This window comes from Gossypium raimondii, chromosome 5, assembly GCF_025698545.1.
Source record: "Gossypium raimondii isolate GPD5lz chromosome 5, ASM2569854v1, whole genome shotgun sequence".
Classification (NCBI taxonomy): domain Eukaryota; kingdom Viridiplantae; phylum Streptophyta; class Magnoliopsida; order Malvales; family Malvaceae; genus Gossypium; species Gossypium raimondii.
In genome coordinates this window covers 24,073,539-24,087,975 of record NC_068569.1, presented here as the reverse complement: position 1 = coordinate 24,087,975, position 14,437 = coordinate 24,073,539, and the positions used below count along the sequence as shown (strand labels likewise).

The 14,437-nt window shown below is 37.1% G+C and overlaps 1 protein-coding gene across 4 annotated transcripts; it reads right to left on the bottom strand.

Moving 5' to 3' along the window:
- Positions 1-481: 481 nt before the first annotated feature.
- On the bottom strand, positions 482-13,434 carry LOC105770196 (acetyl-CoA carboxylase 1). 4 transcript variants are annotated; one of them, XM_012591283.2, is made up of 32 exons: positions 13,218-13,434; positions 12,179-12,548; positions 11,607-11,813; positions 11,362-11,523; positions 11,081-11,173; positions 10,885-10,980; positions 10,569-10,742; positions 10,083-10,176; positions 9,803-9,990; positions 9,637-9,687; positions 9,515-9,554; positions 9,266-9,390; positions 9,061-9,177; positions 8,914-8,988; positions 8,780-8,836; positions 8,540-8,644; positions 8,311-8,397; positions 7,965-8,156; positions 7,704-7,892; positions 7,132-7,242; positions 6,938-7,024; positions 6,672-6,848; positions 6,348-6,425; positions 5,860-5,982; positions 5,431-5,700; positions 5,017-5,345; positions 4,557-4,794; positions 4,113-4,465; positions 3,816-4,029; positions 3,454-3,630; positions 1,182-3,335; positions 482-1,084 (listed from the first exon to the last, which is right to left on the bottom strand). In XM_012591283.2, exons 2-32 carry the CDS (start codon positions 12,545-12,547, stop codon positions 1,028-1,030), a joined length of 6,789 nt encoding a protein of 2,262 aa, XP_012446737.1. In that variant the 5' UTR covers position 12,548; positions 13,218-13,434; the 3' UTR covers positions 482-1,027. The 4 variants fall into 4 exon arrangements, with proteins under 4 accessions (XP_012446737.1, XP_052487318.1, XP_012446738.1 ...); XM_052631358.1 differs by lacking the exon at positions 13,218-13,434 and adding an exon at positions 13,012-13,139; XM_012591284.2 differs by lacking the exon at positions 13,218-13,434 and adding an exon at positions 12,744-12,984.
- Between the last annotated feature and the right edge of the window lie 1,003 nt (positions 13,435-14,437).

Sequence of the window (14,437 nt, the reverse complement as noted above, 5' to 3'; positions counted from 1 at the left end):
GACAATTTGTGCGACAATCCATATATTTTTCATAAAAATTTTAAAATTAATAAAAATAGTAAAAGTTCAATAAATTTAAAAATGTTCATAGATATTTTTCTAAAATTATCCACATTAGAAATGATGTGCATGTAGACCACGATGCAAGCCGCCATATTAGGGTCGTTAAAATTTTAACTATTTAATTAGTTATTTTTTATCTAAAAGAAATTATATGACTAAATTTTGAAAATGGATGACCAAAATATCCAAAAATAAGGCTAAAGTAATAAAATAGAACGTTAAGAGCTAAATTTATCATAATTTAAAAAAAAGATAAAATTATTTTAATATGGAGTGATTCGAAATTTTATAAATTATTTTATGCTATTCTTTTACCATAAAATTATTTTATGTTATTAAATATTTTAATATTTATTATGTTTATTATTTAAAATGAACACTGATATTCTTAACGTGGGTTAAAACTAGTGATACAAAATGTCAAAACCTGATAAATTTGCATTCACAAATATTCCGTCATTTTGCTGAAAATACCTGGTGTCTGACATATATTCGGACATGGTATTGTGATATCACCCTTTGCAAACTTTACAAATACATGGAAAAACTTATAAAAGATAAAACATACCTACGTTGGATACATACTCAAAGCCAAGTTTGAGTAAACATAGATTATGGAAACTATTCGTACAAGCAAAGTTTTCATGAGATCTGCAGCAAAACCATTAAACTAGATTGCTAATGCATGATGATTTCCTAATGCCACTAAAAATCTAATACTCCATCAACCTGGACCCCCCTAAATTTACGCTTACGAAAGCTATGGACTTTGCTGCAGACTCCACCAACGTCTCCAATTCTCATGAAGCTTCACGTAGTTGGACCGAATTGCCATCATAAATACTTGAATTGTTGCAGAAGTTCCACTACAGGCATGGTTTGATTATCAACTCGCATCAAGTTACCAAAATTTAAATGAGTGAGTGAGAAGATTGTTGGACATTATTCTCATGAAGACGTCTAATCAACTCAGAACCTTACGGATTTCGTTAGCTATTTGTTTCCTACTTGATGGCTCCATCTGCGTTGGATTAAAACAATCATTTTCAGTTCTGATATAGACAAGAATGCTATAAAAACAAGAAGGGATATTTTAGAAGGGAAGCAAGATGGTTTACCTTACTTAGAAGGGCAGCAAGGCCTCGGGGTAGAGCTTGCATATCCGAAGCTGAACTGCCAATATTCGTAAGCTGAAGCAATACCTTTTGGAAACGAAGCTCTTGTAGCTTCTCGTTGTAGTTTCTCGTATCATCCTTCCATGAAAAGAAAGCTTCATCATTAACCCAAGCATCCTCTCTGCCCTTTGCAACATTGGAATCAAAAAACCATCTCTTGATCAAGTCCATTGCAGATTTATATGACAGTTGGTCACCGGCTGCATCGTTTACAGTTTTGACTAGAGAATTCTCAGAAATTCTCCGGCGCAGTCTTCTGTAGAAGAATGAGCGTGAACGGTCCCAGTCAACAACTTCTTTTATTACCCCTTTTGCAGCCATCCTCAAAGAAGTGTCGTGAAGTTCAGCAAATTTAGTGGCTATTTGCGTGTACACTGGCAACAGTTGCTTCTCACGTGATTGTATTTGCTGCTGCAGAGACTCTGCCTTGGCATGGCCTCCATTGCTCTTGGCTTCGTGAAGTTTTTCATTCAAACTTATAAGCTGTTGGTCGAGCCTTCCCATGCACTCTATTAGTTCCTTTTTCCTAAACTTGATTTCGATTATTCCTTCCGGCTCAAGGACATTACCTTTAGCAGTGCGCTCGGCATACATTTCTATCTGGTCTGAATTGATCCGACTATCCACAACAACCCATGCCCCACCACGAAGCTCACCCATCATGGGAATGTAAACAAAGACGGGTTGTCCATATGTACTGAGATTCTCAACAATGGTTGACCCAGCCTGAAGGATGCCCTCGAAAAGATCCCTTTGCCCACCCGAAAAGCCTCTCCAATTGGCAAGGATGAAAAGTGGAAGCTCTTCCCTATTGAAATCCATTATTGCTTGAGCTGTTTTTGTGGCAGAATCCGGAAACCATACCTGTCCAGCTTGAGGGACAACCCTCTCGTGTGAATCAAGTTGTCCCGGATCAGCAGGGATAACCTGCATCACTGTCTGCGTCTCGACAGCTACTATTCCTACAGGGATTCCTCCAAGCTTTGCCCTTCCTGTCACAACTGTTCTGGCCCATCCTTCCAGTGTCTCGACAAAGCTATCCCTGTCGAAAATACCCCCCTTCCAGTTCCCATTACTATCTAAAGTACCACAAATAGCAGCACGAGGATCACATGAAGTTTCTGGGAAGTACTCCACAGGTCGTTCTGGAGGATCAGAAGGATTTAAAACGGGTATTGGCCCACCTAGATGAGGAGGAATGCAACTTAGCCAGTTCAAAATCGCTGATACCCCTTCAAGGTCATCCGAGACAGTGAGATGTACAACCCCATTTGTTGCCATGATTTTAGGTCCACCAAGTTGCATGTGGGAGCTGTAAACCTCACGACCAAGAAGTTTATTCAATGCAGAGAAACCAGTCAAAATAATCGGCTGGTCAAGTCTCTGTATGCATCGCATGCCAAGACGAGCAAGATAAGCACCTATACCCACAGTTCTACCAGTCACATATGTTAAGGTAAAGGTTTCCTTGTATGCCCTTGAGTATGCACTTGCAATGGCCCCACTACCTGATAAGTTCTCGACCCCCAAACCATCCTCCTTACCCACAATAGCATCGATCACCCACCTGGTCTTTCCACTGGCTAGCCTCATCTCATGTGCAATGACAGATGATCCAATCCTTGCATAATCCTCAGGGGTCAAGTAAACATATTGAAAACCGTTCTCAGGGCTGGATTCATCGGACCAACCAACTTTAAAGCAGGCTTTGACTTCCTCAGCTACCCCAATACGGGCACCAGAGTTAGCAGCCAAATAAATTAAAGGCAGTTTCTTAGTGCATGCAAGATCGGTCACGGCAAGAAAGAATGCATCCTCTCTTGGACCAAAAGAACCAGCTTTGAAGGTAACATCATTTGCTACTATCAAAATTGTTCTTCCAGAAGGAAACTCGGGAGTAGACATTTCCATGCTCCAGGCTATCATGCCAACATCATTGAGGCCAGGCTGGCGTTCGATTGGAATAAGAGGAGTGCCCCAGTAACCTTTTTGGTCAGCAAATACAAGTTCCGTGACCTTACAAAGAAGTTTATCTTTGGGTTTTTTAAAACCTGGGAATCGCGATGCAAATGACTGTTCCAAGGCCATCTGGAATGCCTGCAAGTAGCTTCATTCTCAGTGATAAAGTTTATCTGCTACGGGTTATTGCGCATAAAAAAGGAAAAGAACAAGCAAAGTAGCCAATATGGACTGCATGCTATAGCACTATGCTTACCAATGGAAAGTCATAGCAATAAGTGGTACCATTTTTCCTTGCTAATAGACGTTTCCGGTCAAGAACACCCAAAGGCTGATAGTGGGCATTAACTGGTACACCATGCAAAGGACCCCTTACAGAAAGGGAATGGTATACCGCTTGGTATTTGCTGGTATTCTCTAGTTCTCGGTATATCTGAAAGTATAACACGGCCATATTAATTTGTTTTACTTATATTCATCTAAACTCCATTTTCAATGAGCTTAAGGTTTAGACTAGCTCTAGTCGGATAATAGATATAGTTCTCAATTCTCAAACCATTAATCTAGAGTGTGGTGGACAATTTTCGAAGCACCACCATTTACCGGATAGAAACTTACATGCACAGTACAGGTCTGACCTGTCACATTTGTCACTACAACTCTCCAAGCACCATTTGCTCGTCCAAAAGATGCTATCCAGAGCTTCACCTCCCACTGACAAACACCTAATTTATGCATTCTTACACCGGCAAACGCATGAATTTCCCGAGCCAGTTCTTCTAAGATCGTCTCTACTGCCTCTTCTTCTTGTCCAACATCTATGTCAACTCTCCTGGTGCAATAGAAGAAGTTTACCGATCTTGCAGAAGTGGAGGAGGCGAAAGGGAACAAAAATAAGAATATAGACTTAATTACTTGGTATAAGGCATGAGATCATTTATCTCTTGCTCTTGTAAGATACAAAGGTACATCTGAGCATGGTCGGGCTTTAGAGTAGCATTGTGCACGTTAAGTTCCAACTCCTCCATAGCAGCCATTATGGACCGAAAAATGCTCTTTGAAGTAAAAGACATAGACAATTGATTATGCATCATGTCAACATCATGTCCCGAATATGCTGTAAGCCTATCATTGGATGTAGGCTGCCTGACAAGTGTTCTGAGGAACATCCTCTGGATCGCGTGTGGCTTGTCTAGAACAGTATATAAGTGCCATTGACGGTCACGTGATGGGGTATACCTTATGCCCTCGTAGCCTTTAAGCTTATCCTGGATTAAGAATTAACAGTCCTCAGATCAAAGGTGCATAGAAATATTTTTTTTCTTAGAAGGAAAACAAGTACCAGTTAAAATAACAGACCAATTCGAGGTATATGGATAGAGGAGGTTCTAGATGTCGCAAAAGAGGTTCTTCCTCGTAATATAGATTTTTAGCTGACCAATGAAACGAGTGCCTCATTGGTGTTCGCCCTTCATCCCTCTGTATGATACAGCTAATTACCCCCACACCAGCCGAGCGTAGACTTGACCCTACCTCTTTATCTTGAAGTATTTTCGCTAATTTCTTGATTCTCTCTTGAGCTTGATCCTCATCACCACTGAAAAAAAGTAAAAGTAGAATTTTGATCAAGAAAATCTATGATTTTGTCCTACATTCAAGAAGTTACTTTTAAAAATAGAAAATTTACTTTTAAAAATAGAAAATCAACCACTCCAACTATTATTGGATATACGCTTGCCTTTGGATTTTAATAGGTTGTATAATTTTATATAACTATGGATTTCAATACAAGCAAATTTCAGAGGACCACTCGATATACCTATCTTGAAGTAAACTCATCTGATTGTTTATGCCGACAAGTGCAATATGGATCATATTACCAAAGGTTGTTGGCTCAAGAGATCCATGTGGAGTTGCTTTCTCAAGGTTATGAGTTGTTTCCCTTAAAGCGACACTGATAATTGCAGGCAAAAATTGGAGAGATTTAATTATAACCATGGCGCCCCATTTCCTCTCACTATGTTTCTCAACAGACATTTTTTCTTCTGACTCATTCTTTCTCTCGATATGCTCTTCCAAGAACTCCCATGAAGCAATAAGACCAGATCTATGCCACTGCATACGAACACTCTCCTTTACAAGATACGGCTGGTGACAAATACAAACAGTTAAAAAATGATGTAATGGTCTCGAAATAACATAAGCTGAGGCTGTGAAAGTTAAGCCTTAATACCTGGTAAAGCCTCCGAACATATGTCTCTACAACCCGCCTCTGAAGTGTGTGATCACTATGATCAAACAAACCTATGAGAGCATCTTCAACAGCTAAAGGAGCACTAACGAGATCCTCCATTCTTTCATTAATGGCACTTTTCCTCTTGGGCGTGTCCATACTTTCACCATCCTCAGTAAACATTTCTAATTCAGAAAGGCTTCTAGCAATGGTGGAGCGAAGTTCACTCAATTTGGTTTGTTCCAGTAATTGACTAGCCTTGAGTGCCAACTATATGCACAAATTCAAAAATAAGCCTTAAAGAGAAAACATCAAATATTGTCCTCCAAGGAATTGAGTTTGGAAAGCCGAAATGATGAATACAAAGAACACGATAGTAAATCATATTATTGTAAGCTATTAAATTAGTAACTTAGTAAAATATCTAACCTCAGAATAACTAGTATGATTTAGTGCAGAGAATCGGATTAGTTGATCTCTATATGCAGCAGGGTTCGGATAAACCAGTTGTTCCAAGAGTCTGAGTATCAGTTTATTTTTATTCTTGACACCCTGCAAGCAAAGCACAAACCGTACAGTATGAGTATGGAATATTTTAGGCTAAAATATTAAAAGATCCCCTGAACTATTCCACTTCTGTTAACTAAGCCCCTAATTTTTATGGTATCCAAATAAACCTGCAACGTTTAATCTGTACCAAATAAGCCCTTATTTCAACTGACGGTTGATAAGGGCTTTTTAGGTATAAGTTAAAAGGCTAAGGACCTATTTTGGTACAATTAAAGATTAAGGACTTATTTGGGTTTAATAAAATTATACTTAAGTAAATTGGTAAAGTTCATGGGGGTTTTGCTATTTTAGCCTATATTTTATGATAGGAAAAAGGGCAGAAAAGCCAACTATAAAAGGGGCAGTACCTGATGAGAAAGCACAATGTCCACAACCTTTAGTAGATCTTTCTTATACTGAACCCGAAGACGTTCGATCACATCAGCCTGTGATATCGCATTGAAATGACTTGTATAAACATGAAAACAGAATAACAAACATTCGAAAACTTGAAGGCTGTAACAAGATAGGGAAGTGCAAATATGATGTTCAAAATTTATGCATTGATGTCTCAACACTTCAAAATAAAGGCAATTCATATCTGTATTGTCAAAAGAAATAACCATGACAAAGATATATGCACTACAGTAATACCATTATGAAGAATATGTATTTCTTTTCGACAAAGTTACCTGGATGTTGTCACTGAATAACTCTTCAACAGATAGATACTCTTCGAAAAGGGAACGCACAATAACACGAGCATGACTTTCTCTTCCGCCTTCATATGACTTCACAAGGCTCATCAATGGTTCAATATGCCTTTCTAGGGATCCTCTTTCTTTCTCAGAACAAGAGGATAGATGGGACTGCAACCAAAGTAGACGCCCTAAGTGTTTAACTTTCCCAATACAGAAAGTGAACTTCAAGATAAGGATTGTGGGATAAGGAAACTCACGTCGAGGACTCCCTTCAATAGCTTTGCAGGAAAGTCGATATTCTGGGAGCTTGGAATCACTTCAAACCCTTTATACTTCGATTCCAGCTGATACAATGGTAATAATAAAAATAAAATTGGATCAAAAGATACACGTCTAAAGTCACTTCCCGAAGCACCAAAGCCGAGATAAATTCTAGATAATGAATATTTACCTCATTTTTAAGATCTTTGGGAAGCCTGGTTGCCAAAACAGACATGCATTCTTGCCATTGAAGGAAAGGCAGCTCGGGACTGTCAAGGCAATTTAGAAGGCTTTGAACTACCTGTAACATGTGTCAGCCAAATTGATATCATGAATCAAATTTCAAGAATATCTAAGAATGGCTTGGACCTAGGATCCGAGCTTTTTCCATTCACCCTTTGTTGAATGTTTTACTCAGTCTTTGCTCTCTATCTAAAGGCATCACTAAGACCTTTGAACAATTCATATTCTTTGTTATTCCTTTTTATATTTAATTGACTATTATTTTCAGTAAGCATTATTTAAAGTTTGGCTGATATTGTAGCATTCTGAACTCTTTAGTTCCATTTATTAGCCATATATTATATATCACTTGTAAAAACTTTAAGGAATTAAAAATCGAAATCCTGTAACCCATGGTTTGAGAGCTAGTTAGTTAAAGAAACTTAAGTTTAAAAGGGAAAAACTACTGCGGAAGAGAATTTTGTGATTCCTGGCCTATTTCATCCCCTTGAGATTACTGTGGGATAGAGAAATACTCACTTCATTGATATTATGCTCATAACCAGCGAGAATCATGCGGGCTGCATTTAAACTTGCAGCACATCTCTGATGAACTTTGTCAGAAATTGCAGTGGGCGGCCCCAGTACCGGAAAGTTCCCCTGGAATGGTTCAGCTTTCCTAACAGCTGAAGGGTCATCCAGATCCAAGCTAGCAATAAGCTCACCAGCCTGCAAGAACAAGGGCTTCCTAAGTTTTCCCAAAAAACTCAACTTTTATATTTCTCATATAGAACATATTACCTGCATTGTTTGACCTTCAGATGATTTTATTTGAATAACTCCTGAAGCAGGTGAAAGAAGAGGCATGCACATTTTCATAACCTCAACCTCAGCATAAGGAATGTCGGCATCAATATGACTACCATCAGAAACCAAAAATCTAAGCAGTTTGCATGGTGTTTCAGCCACTAATTTTGAAGGATCGTGATCTTTCTGGATAAAGGGGGAAAATCAACAAGAAGAAAATCATAAATAATAACCTCACAACTTATTTTCTTGGACCAAAGGAAAACGTGGGGTTGTTTTTTCCTTCAAGTTGGGTCAAGGGGAGGATTCAAAGTGTATGAAAGAAAGGGATATGTTGCACCTGTAGCAGGCAAGTCCTTCCATCAATTAGAAGGCGAGTACCAGCGGCTTCTTCCTCTGCATAAATGACATGACTTTTTCCATCCAACTATAATAAATTGAAAAGTAAGCATCAGAAGGACGGTTGTAATACAAAGACCAGAAGTAAGAGGTTCTAATAACTGCAGAAGAAATAAAGAACATAAGCAAACGTAAAACATGTAGTAAAATGCTAGAGGGAAATTGCTTACCTGCATCAATAAACCACCATCACGTAATGTATGTATCTCTGCCTCAATCTCCGACTCATTCATTCTCAACCTATAACTTCCTGTTCCCCCTCTAACCATGTCAATCTAAAAACATTTTTTTTTTCAAAATGTTAATATGCATGATTCATCAACATGATACCCAAAATCGCTAGAATTTCTTGAGAATTAGAAAAGGAAACCTTAAAATAGTGGTACAATGACATAATTGAAAACTCATACCGTATATTTGCTTCCTTCAATGTTCAAAGACACTTGAGAATTCATAAGTGATATGTGCTGAAATCAAGACCAACAGACATCAGTATGTTAACAAAGACCTACATAAAAGAAGCAACTCAGGCTTAGCACTGTACCTTGGGAGGAATTTGACCCTTTTCAAGATAACCAATATAATCTGAAACCATAGCTGCACTGCTGGCCGACACTTTCTGAGATAAATAAACAGTGTAAAATACTTACTCTATAATAAGAACATTGAATGCTGATATATGAGCACTTACATAGAGAGCTCCGGCAACAACTGAAAGATACCACGGAGGCCTTTCTGCTCTAACTCGCATAGCAATTCTACTGTCCAACCAACCAGTGTGGATTTTATTTTCTCGGTAATCTGAAGCCTGTATAGCATTTTAGCTGTTAGTGGTTGGTAGTCCTAAAGTCGTACATTTTTATAACGAAAAACGATGGTTCATTTGATAAACATACATGTAAAAGGTCAATTGTGTAATCAACATTTGTACGAATTTCTCCACGGATTTGAATTTCTTTCAACCCAAGAACCATATTTGCTATAGCAAGAGCTCTGGATTCCCCAAAAGCAAAGACATGTCCTAATGTAAGATTTCACTCTTATCAGAAATAATGATATCTTTGTAAGGAATAACTATATACAAAGCGGCTATCTTGTCCAAAAACATTCATAGAAAAATCGAAATATATCAGTGTAATTCTTACCAAATTGAGAATCTGAAAATTCATGAATGCCTCCTCCAGACTGTAAAGTATTATTGCACAATCATTGTATTAAGTTTTAGATTCTGTAAACCAATATTTTTTTTCCGAAAAATAAAGCTTACCTTGACAGAGAAGTAAGCCCACACATTTGGCTTGCTTTTAAAACTCAACTCCTGTACAAAGTCATGGAGCTCAATACAAACTTAAAGAAAATAAATGAAGCAAACAAAGCACTAATTGAGATATTTGAAGTACAACTTATTTTTTTGAGAACTTAGTAAGGCTGACCTGTACTTTTCCGCTGGTAGGTTTAAAACCATCATCAGGATCCTCACTCGTCACACGCACAGCTACACAGTGACCTTTAGGCCTTGTTGATTCAGCCTTGTCAAAATCAAAACAAGTGGCAACAACAGAAACTTTTCTCCAAGAATCATAACCTCCACCATGTTCCACTCCATAAAATCTCCGTATTTCTAATCAAATCAAGCACACAGATATCATTTACATAAATTACATGATCATGTGAAAAAGGGTTTACGAGAAGTATTGAATATTGGCATCATACCAGGAATTTGCCATAGAGGAATACCCATCCCGACCGCAACCTGAGCAGCTGGCAGATTCACTTCAGCAATCCACTCAGTTACAGGGTGCTCCACCTGTTGCAAAAGCTTTTAATTATTGATTATGTAAGGAAAGTGAGAAGGCAAAAAATCCGTCCGCCAAATAAATCACAAGATTCTTCTTAACCTCTTTGAACCAAAATAATTTAAGAATCCACCAACCATGTTGTAGAATAAATCTACACCCTTTGTGGTTGTAAAACTGAATGCTTTTATAAATGGTTATTTCAGCTCAATACTGATTCCGAAACCAGCTAGCACTTGTATTTAACATCCTTTCCAAATGAAGATACAATTAATATATTGCAGAACCACACTAAAAGGATAAAACAAACAGAAAAGCAAAAGCACAAAGTTGATTGGCTGAATGTGGCACCTAACTCCATATGACATGTTCTAGAACTATGGGTAAAATCGTTATGACATACTTGTAACCGAGGGTTGAGCTCTAGAAAGTAGTACTCGCCAGTGTCCATACTGTAAAGATATTCAACAGTTGCAGCTCCAACATAATTCACACATTTAGCTAACCTTCTAGCTGCCTGCTCCAGCTTTTTTACTGTCTCCCACGGAGCTACAGTGATTGGACCCTCCTCGATAATCTATTTCACATAAAGAATGCTGATGTCAGATCTTGTTAAGTCTCAAATATGATGCAACTGAAGCATTAAACTCCCTTTGACTGGAATCACTTTTGTTATGGAAGACTAACATTCAAATATAGCCTCAAAGAAACAAACTGACCTTCTGGTGCCGCCTCTGAATACTACAGTCACGGCTATGCAAAGCAGCAACATTCCCATACCGATCACAAAGTAACTGGACCTCTAAATGCCGGCTCTAATTCAGGAAAGAATATATATACCAAACAGTTTTGTCAGAAAAAAATCATCTATATTCCTGCCACTTCTGTGAAATGAATCGTTGCTTAAAATCTCACCTGTGAAGCAACTTTCATTATAAATATAGGTGAACCTGGAACTTCGCCTTGCACTTGCTTGAATAGTGCCCTAACTTCATCATCACTATGAACCTAGAAAACCAAACATCACAAGGCATGCAAAAACTTCAAACCAATTCGAATAATATGAAAAGTGTTTAAATCAATGATAATTTTACCAAAATAAGAGCAGTTACTTTAAAAGGGAATGAGCTAGAGCATTGGATATAAGTAAAAATCGCAATTGTCAGAGAATCAAAACATTTCATGAATGAATGAACCTTTCTTATGCCTTTACCGCCGCCACCCCAAGATGCCTTAATCATTGCGGGATAACCAACAACTTGACAACTTGCAATTGCTTCTTCTGTCGTATAAACGCATGCTTTACTATATATTTCATCTGGAATAGAAACTAGGCAACTTTCTGCAGGAATTTTCACCTGGAAAACAGGAATGTAGCAACTGTGCATGAGAAACTGCCATGGAAAGGACACTTTTTAATATTAAAAAAGAAGATAATTACATGAGAACCACTCCATGGAAGGGTGGGTACATCTGCTGCTTGGGCAATCAATGATGAACCAATCTTATCTCCCAATGCTGCCATAGAAACAGATGGAGGCCCAAGAAAAATGATTCCTTTTGCATTCAGTGCATCGGGCAGCTCAGGGTTTTCTGATGCATGACCCCATCCAGGCCAAACCGCATCAACATGTGTTATCTCTGCCATCTGAGTAACACATGATATGATTTGACAAAAAATATAGAATTTCATCATATAATTAAACATAGTAAGCGGGAACTAACTCCAATGAACCTTTAGTAGCAAGAAAAAGAAACCTTCGTATTGCTTATCAGTTCTCTTTCAATGTCCTAGGACTTTACATGCAAACATCTGTTACTGAGCGATTGACATCTATGAAGTCGTATGTATCAGAATCATTTGGATGAAAATCAATTATTTAAAGCAAGGACATCATAAGAGTGGTAAATTTCCTTTGTACTTTGAACTAAAACAAGCTTTTTGAGAGGCAATTCATCAACATAAGAACAATTCGGAAGCAAGCAAATGTTACCGGAGGTCACTATACACACCTCTACAATGAGCTGCACATTGGCGTAGTTATTATTATTTGTCCCCCCGGGAACTTCCACAAACTGGTCGGCAATTCTAATATGCTCTGCATTGATTCTCATGTCCTCAGGAGTAGCCATTGCCACCAACAGGATTGCCTTTTCGGTACCAAATGTTTCATAAGCCCACGTTCTAATACTACGTATAAATTTGACAGCTGCCATTCCATTGTTCGCAATTAAAATGCTATGGATCGGCTTTTTCCCTCCAAGTGCAGAACAAAATTCATCTACTTCACATATTGTAGCCGGGCTCCGGATTGGCAATACCCCATTTACGTATCCATTATTTCCACCAGACACAGCTGACCTTCTTTGGGCCTCAGACATACTGCATATCATCAAAAACAACCATCATCAATGGGTGCAAGGTTTCAGTAATGGCAGTCTAATTCTGAATTGAGACTTCAAAAGTAACTGTGATTCCTTAAACATATAAATGAACCAACATCATGATCAAACAAATTTAAATTGAAACCAAACCAAAAAGAAATGCTATGATAAAGCTATTTTTGCTTGTGCATACCAGAATTTGGTATGATCAACACTGTGAACTTTTCCCTTACACTCTTATAGCTTATTTTAGTGAAGATGGTATCAAAAAAATCAAACTTTTAGTGCTAAAGATGAAAATTTATTCATGGTTGATTCCACTTCCACTTCCACTTCCACTTCCAGTAACCAAAGATGAAAGATCACATAAACATTTCATTTCAACAAAAGCATAACTTCAGAAAGCAAAACAGCTCATCATTAAAAACTCTCCAAAAGTTCAAAAATTATTGTTTACCAACCTTACCAAACTGAAACCTCAATCAACAAAATTACAAACCCAACCGGCCTAAAAAAAAGACAACTTTTTTTTGTATCAAACTTGACAAACCAAACAAAATCAATCCAAAAAAAGGAAAACGAGAATTTCCCTTCTTGCTTAAAAAAAAGAAAAAGAAAAAGAAAACCAATACCCAATTCTGTAAACAACACAAGAATACTAACAAACCTGAAAGAAAGATGAATTTCTTTCTAGGAAAGTTGGGATAAAAACAAAAGTGTATCAATTTACGATATGGGTATGAAGCATAACTTCAGTGTTTCTTAGTGAATGGAAACAAAAGGAGAGAAAAACAAAGAAGAAATGGTGAATGGGAAGTGTTAAGAGAGATGTACATGCAAAAGAATGTAAGAAAAAAGAAATCCTTAAATAAGTAGAGCAGTGATGTGGTAGCATAGAGTTAGGTTAGGGGTAGAAGGAGGTGGGTGTTTTTTTCCTTGTAACGGCCCTGTTTAATTAAGTGTCAACTTGCACGTGGTATCTGCCCCTAAACTCCTCCTTTATTCTCCCTCATGTTTATCATCATATCATCTGCAGATATTAGATAACCAAAAATATGAACCAAATAAAAAGAATATATAATAATATTGCCAAATATCAATCAAATTATCGTCTCCCAATCCACATCTAAAATTTCTATTCCCGGGATTCATACATTCGTCACTAATATATGAAGCCATGTAAGTAAAATATATGTATCACCTTCGTTGATACTTAAGTTGGAAATCTAAAACTTTAACATATATATTCAACATTTTATTTACTTATTTAATCTTTCAGTAATATTAATTATCTGAATAATTTTGTTTTTTTAATTTACATAATTCAATTTTACTGAAGTTATTTATTAAATTTTAGAATTAAAATGGAGGGTTTGATTCTCACAATATGGATTAAAATACTTATAAATGTCGATTTTACAATAAAAAACCTAATTAAATCAATTTTTGAAAAATTTATGAGAAAAAGTTGATTTTATGAAAACGCTTCAACTGTAAAAAAAAATATTAACGTTGATATAACCGGAGGGGAAGTGTTTTTGTTAAAATGACATATTCCATACATTTTTCAAAAATCAGCTTAATCAAATATTTTTTTTAAAAAAATTGACATTTATGAGTATTTTAATCTAAAATATGGAAGAAGAAAAAATGTTGGAAGGTTCCATTGCCATTTGCGAGTAGGTTTGATGATAGGAGATGACGTGCCTTGACTCTCCGTTTCATCATGCACAATTTGGTGGTGTTGTCCACCAACCTTCCGCTTATGTTATTTTCATTCCATTTTATTGCATGAAAAAGTATATGGTAAAATTAAATGAATGATATGAGTCAATTTCCATTTTTCTAATATTATATTGCATACCAATTTTTAACCTTTGAAAATAC

What these genes read in the sequence shown, in the direction of transcription:
- LOC105770196 (XM_012591283.2), bottom strand. Translation starts at nt 12,547, where the DNA reads ATGTCTGAGGCCCAAAGAAGGTCAGCTGTGTCTGGTGGAAATAATGGA. An exon ending in AGCTCAACCCTCGGTTACAA is followed by an intron (nt 10,177 to 10,568) that starts GTATGTCATAAC and finishes CTTTTGCAACAG; the next exon opens with GTGGAGCACCCTGTAACTGA. An exon ending in GGGCTTACTTCTCTGTCAAG is followed by an intron (nt 9,555 to 9,636) that starts GTAAGCTTTATT and finishes AATACTTTACAG; the next exon opens with TCTGGAGGAGGCATTCATGA.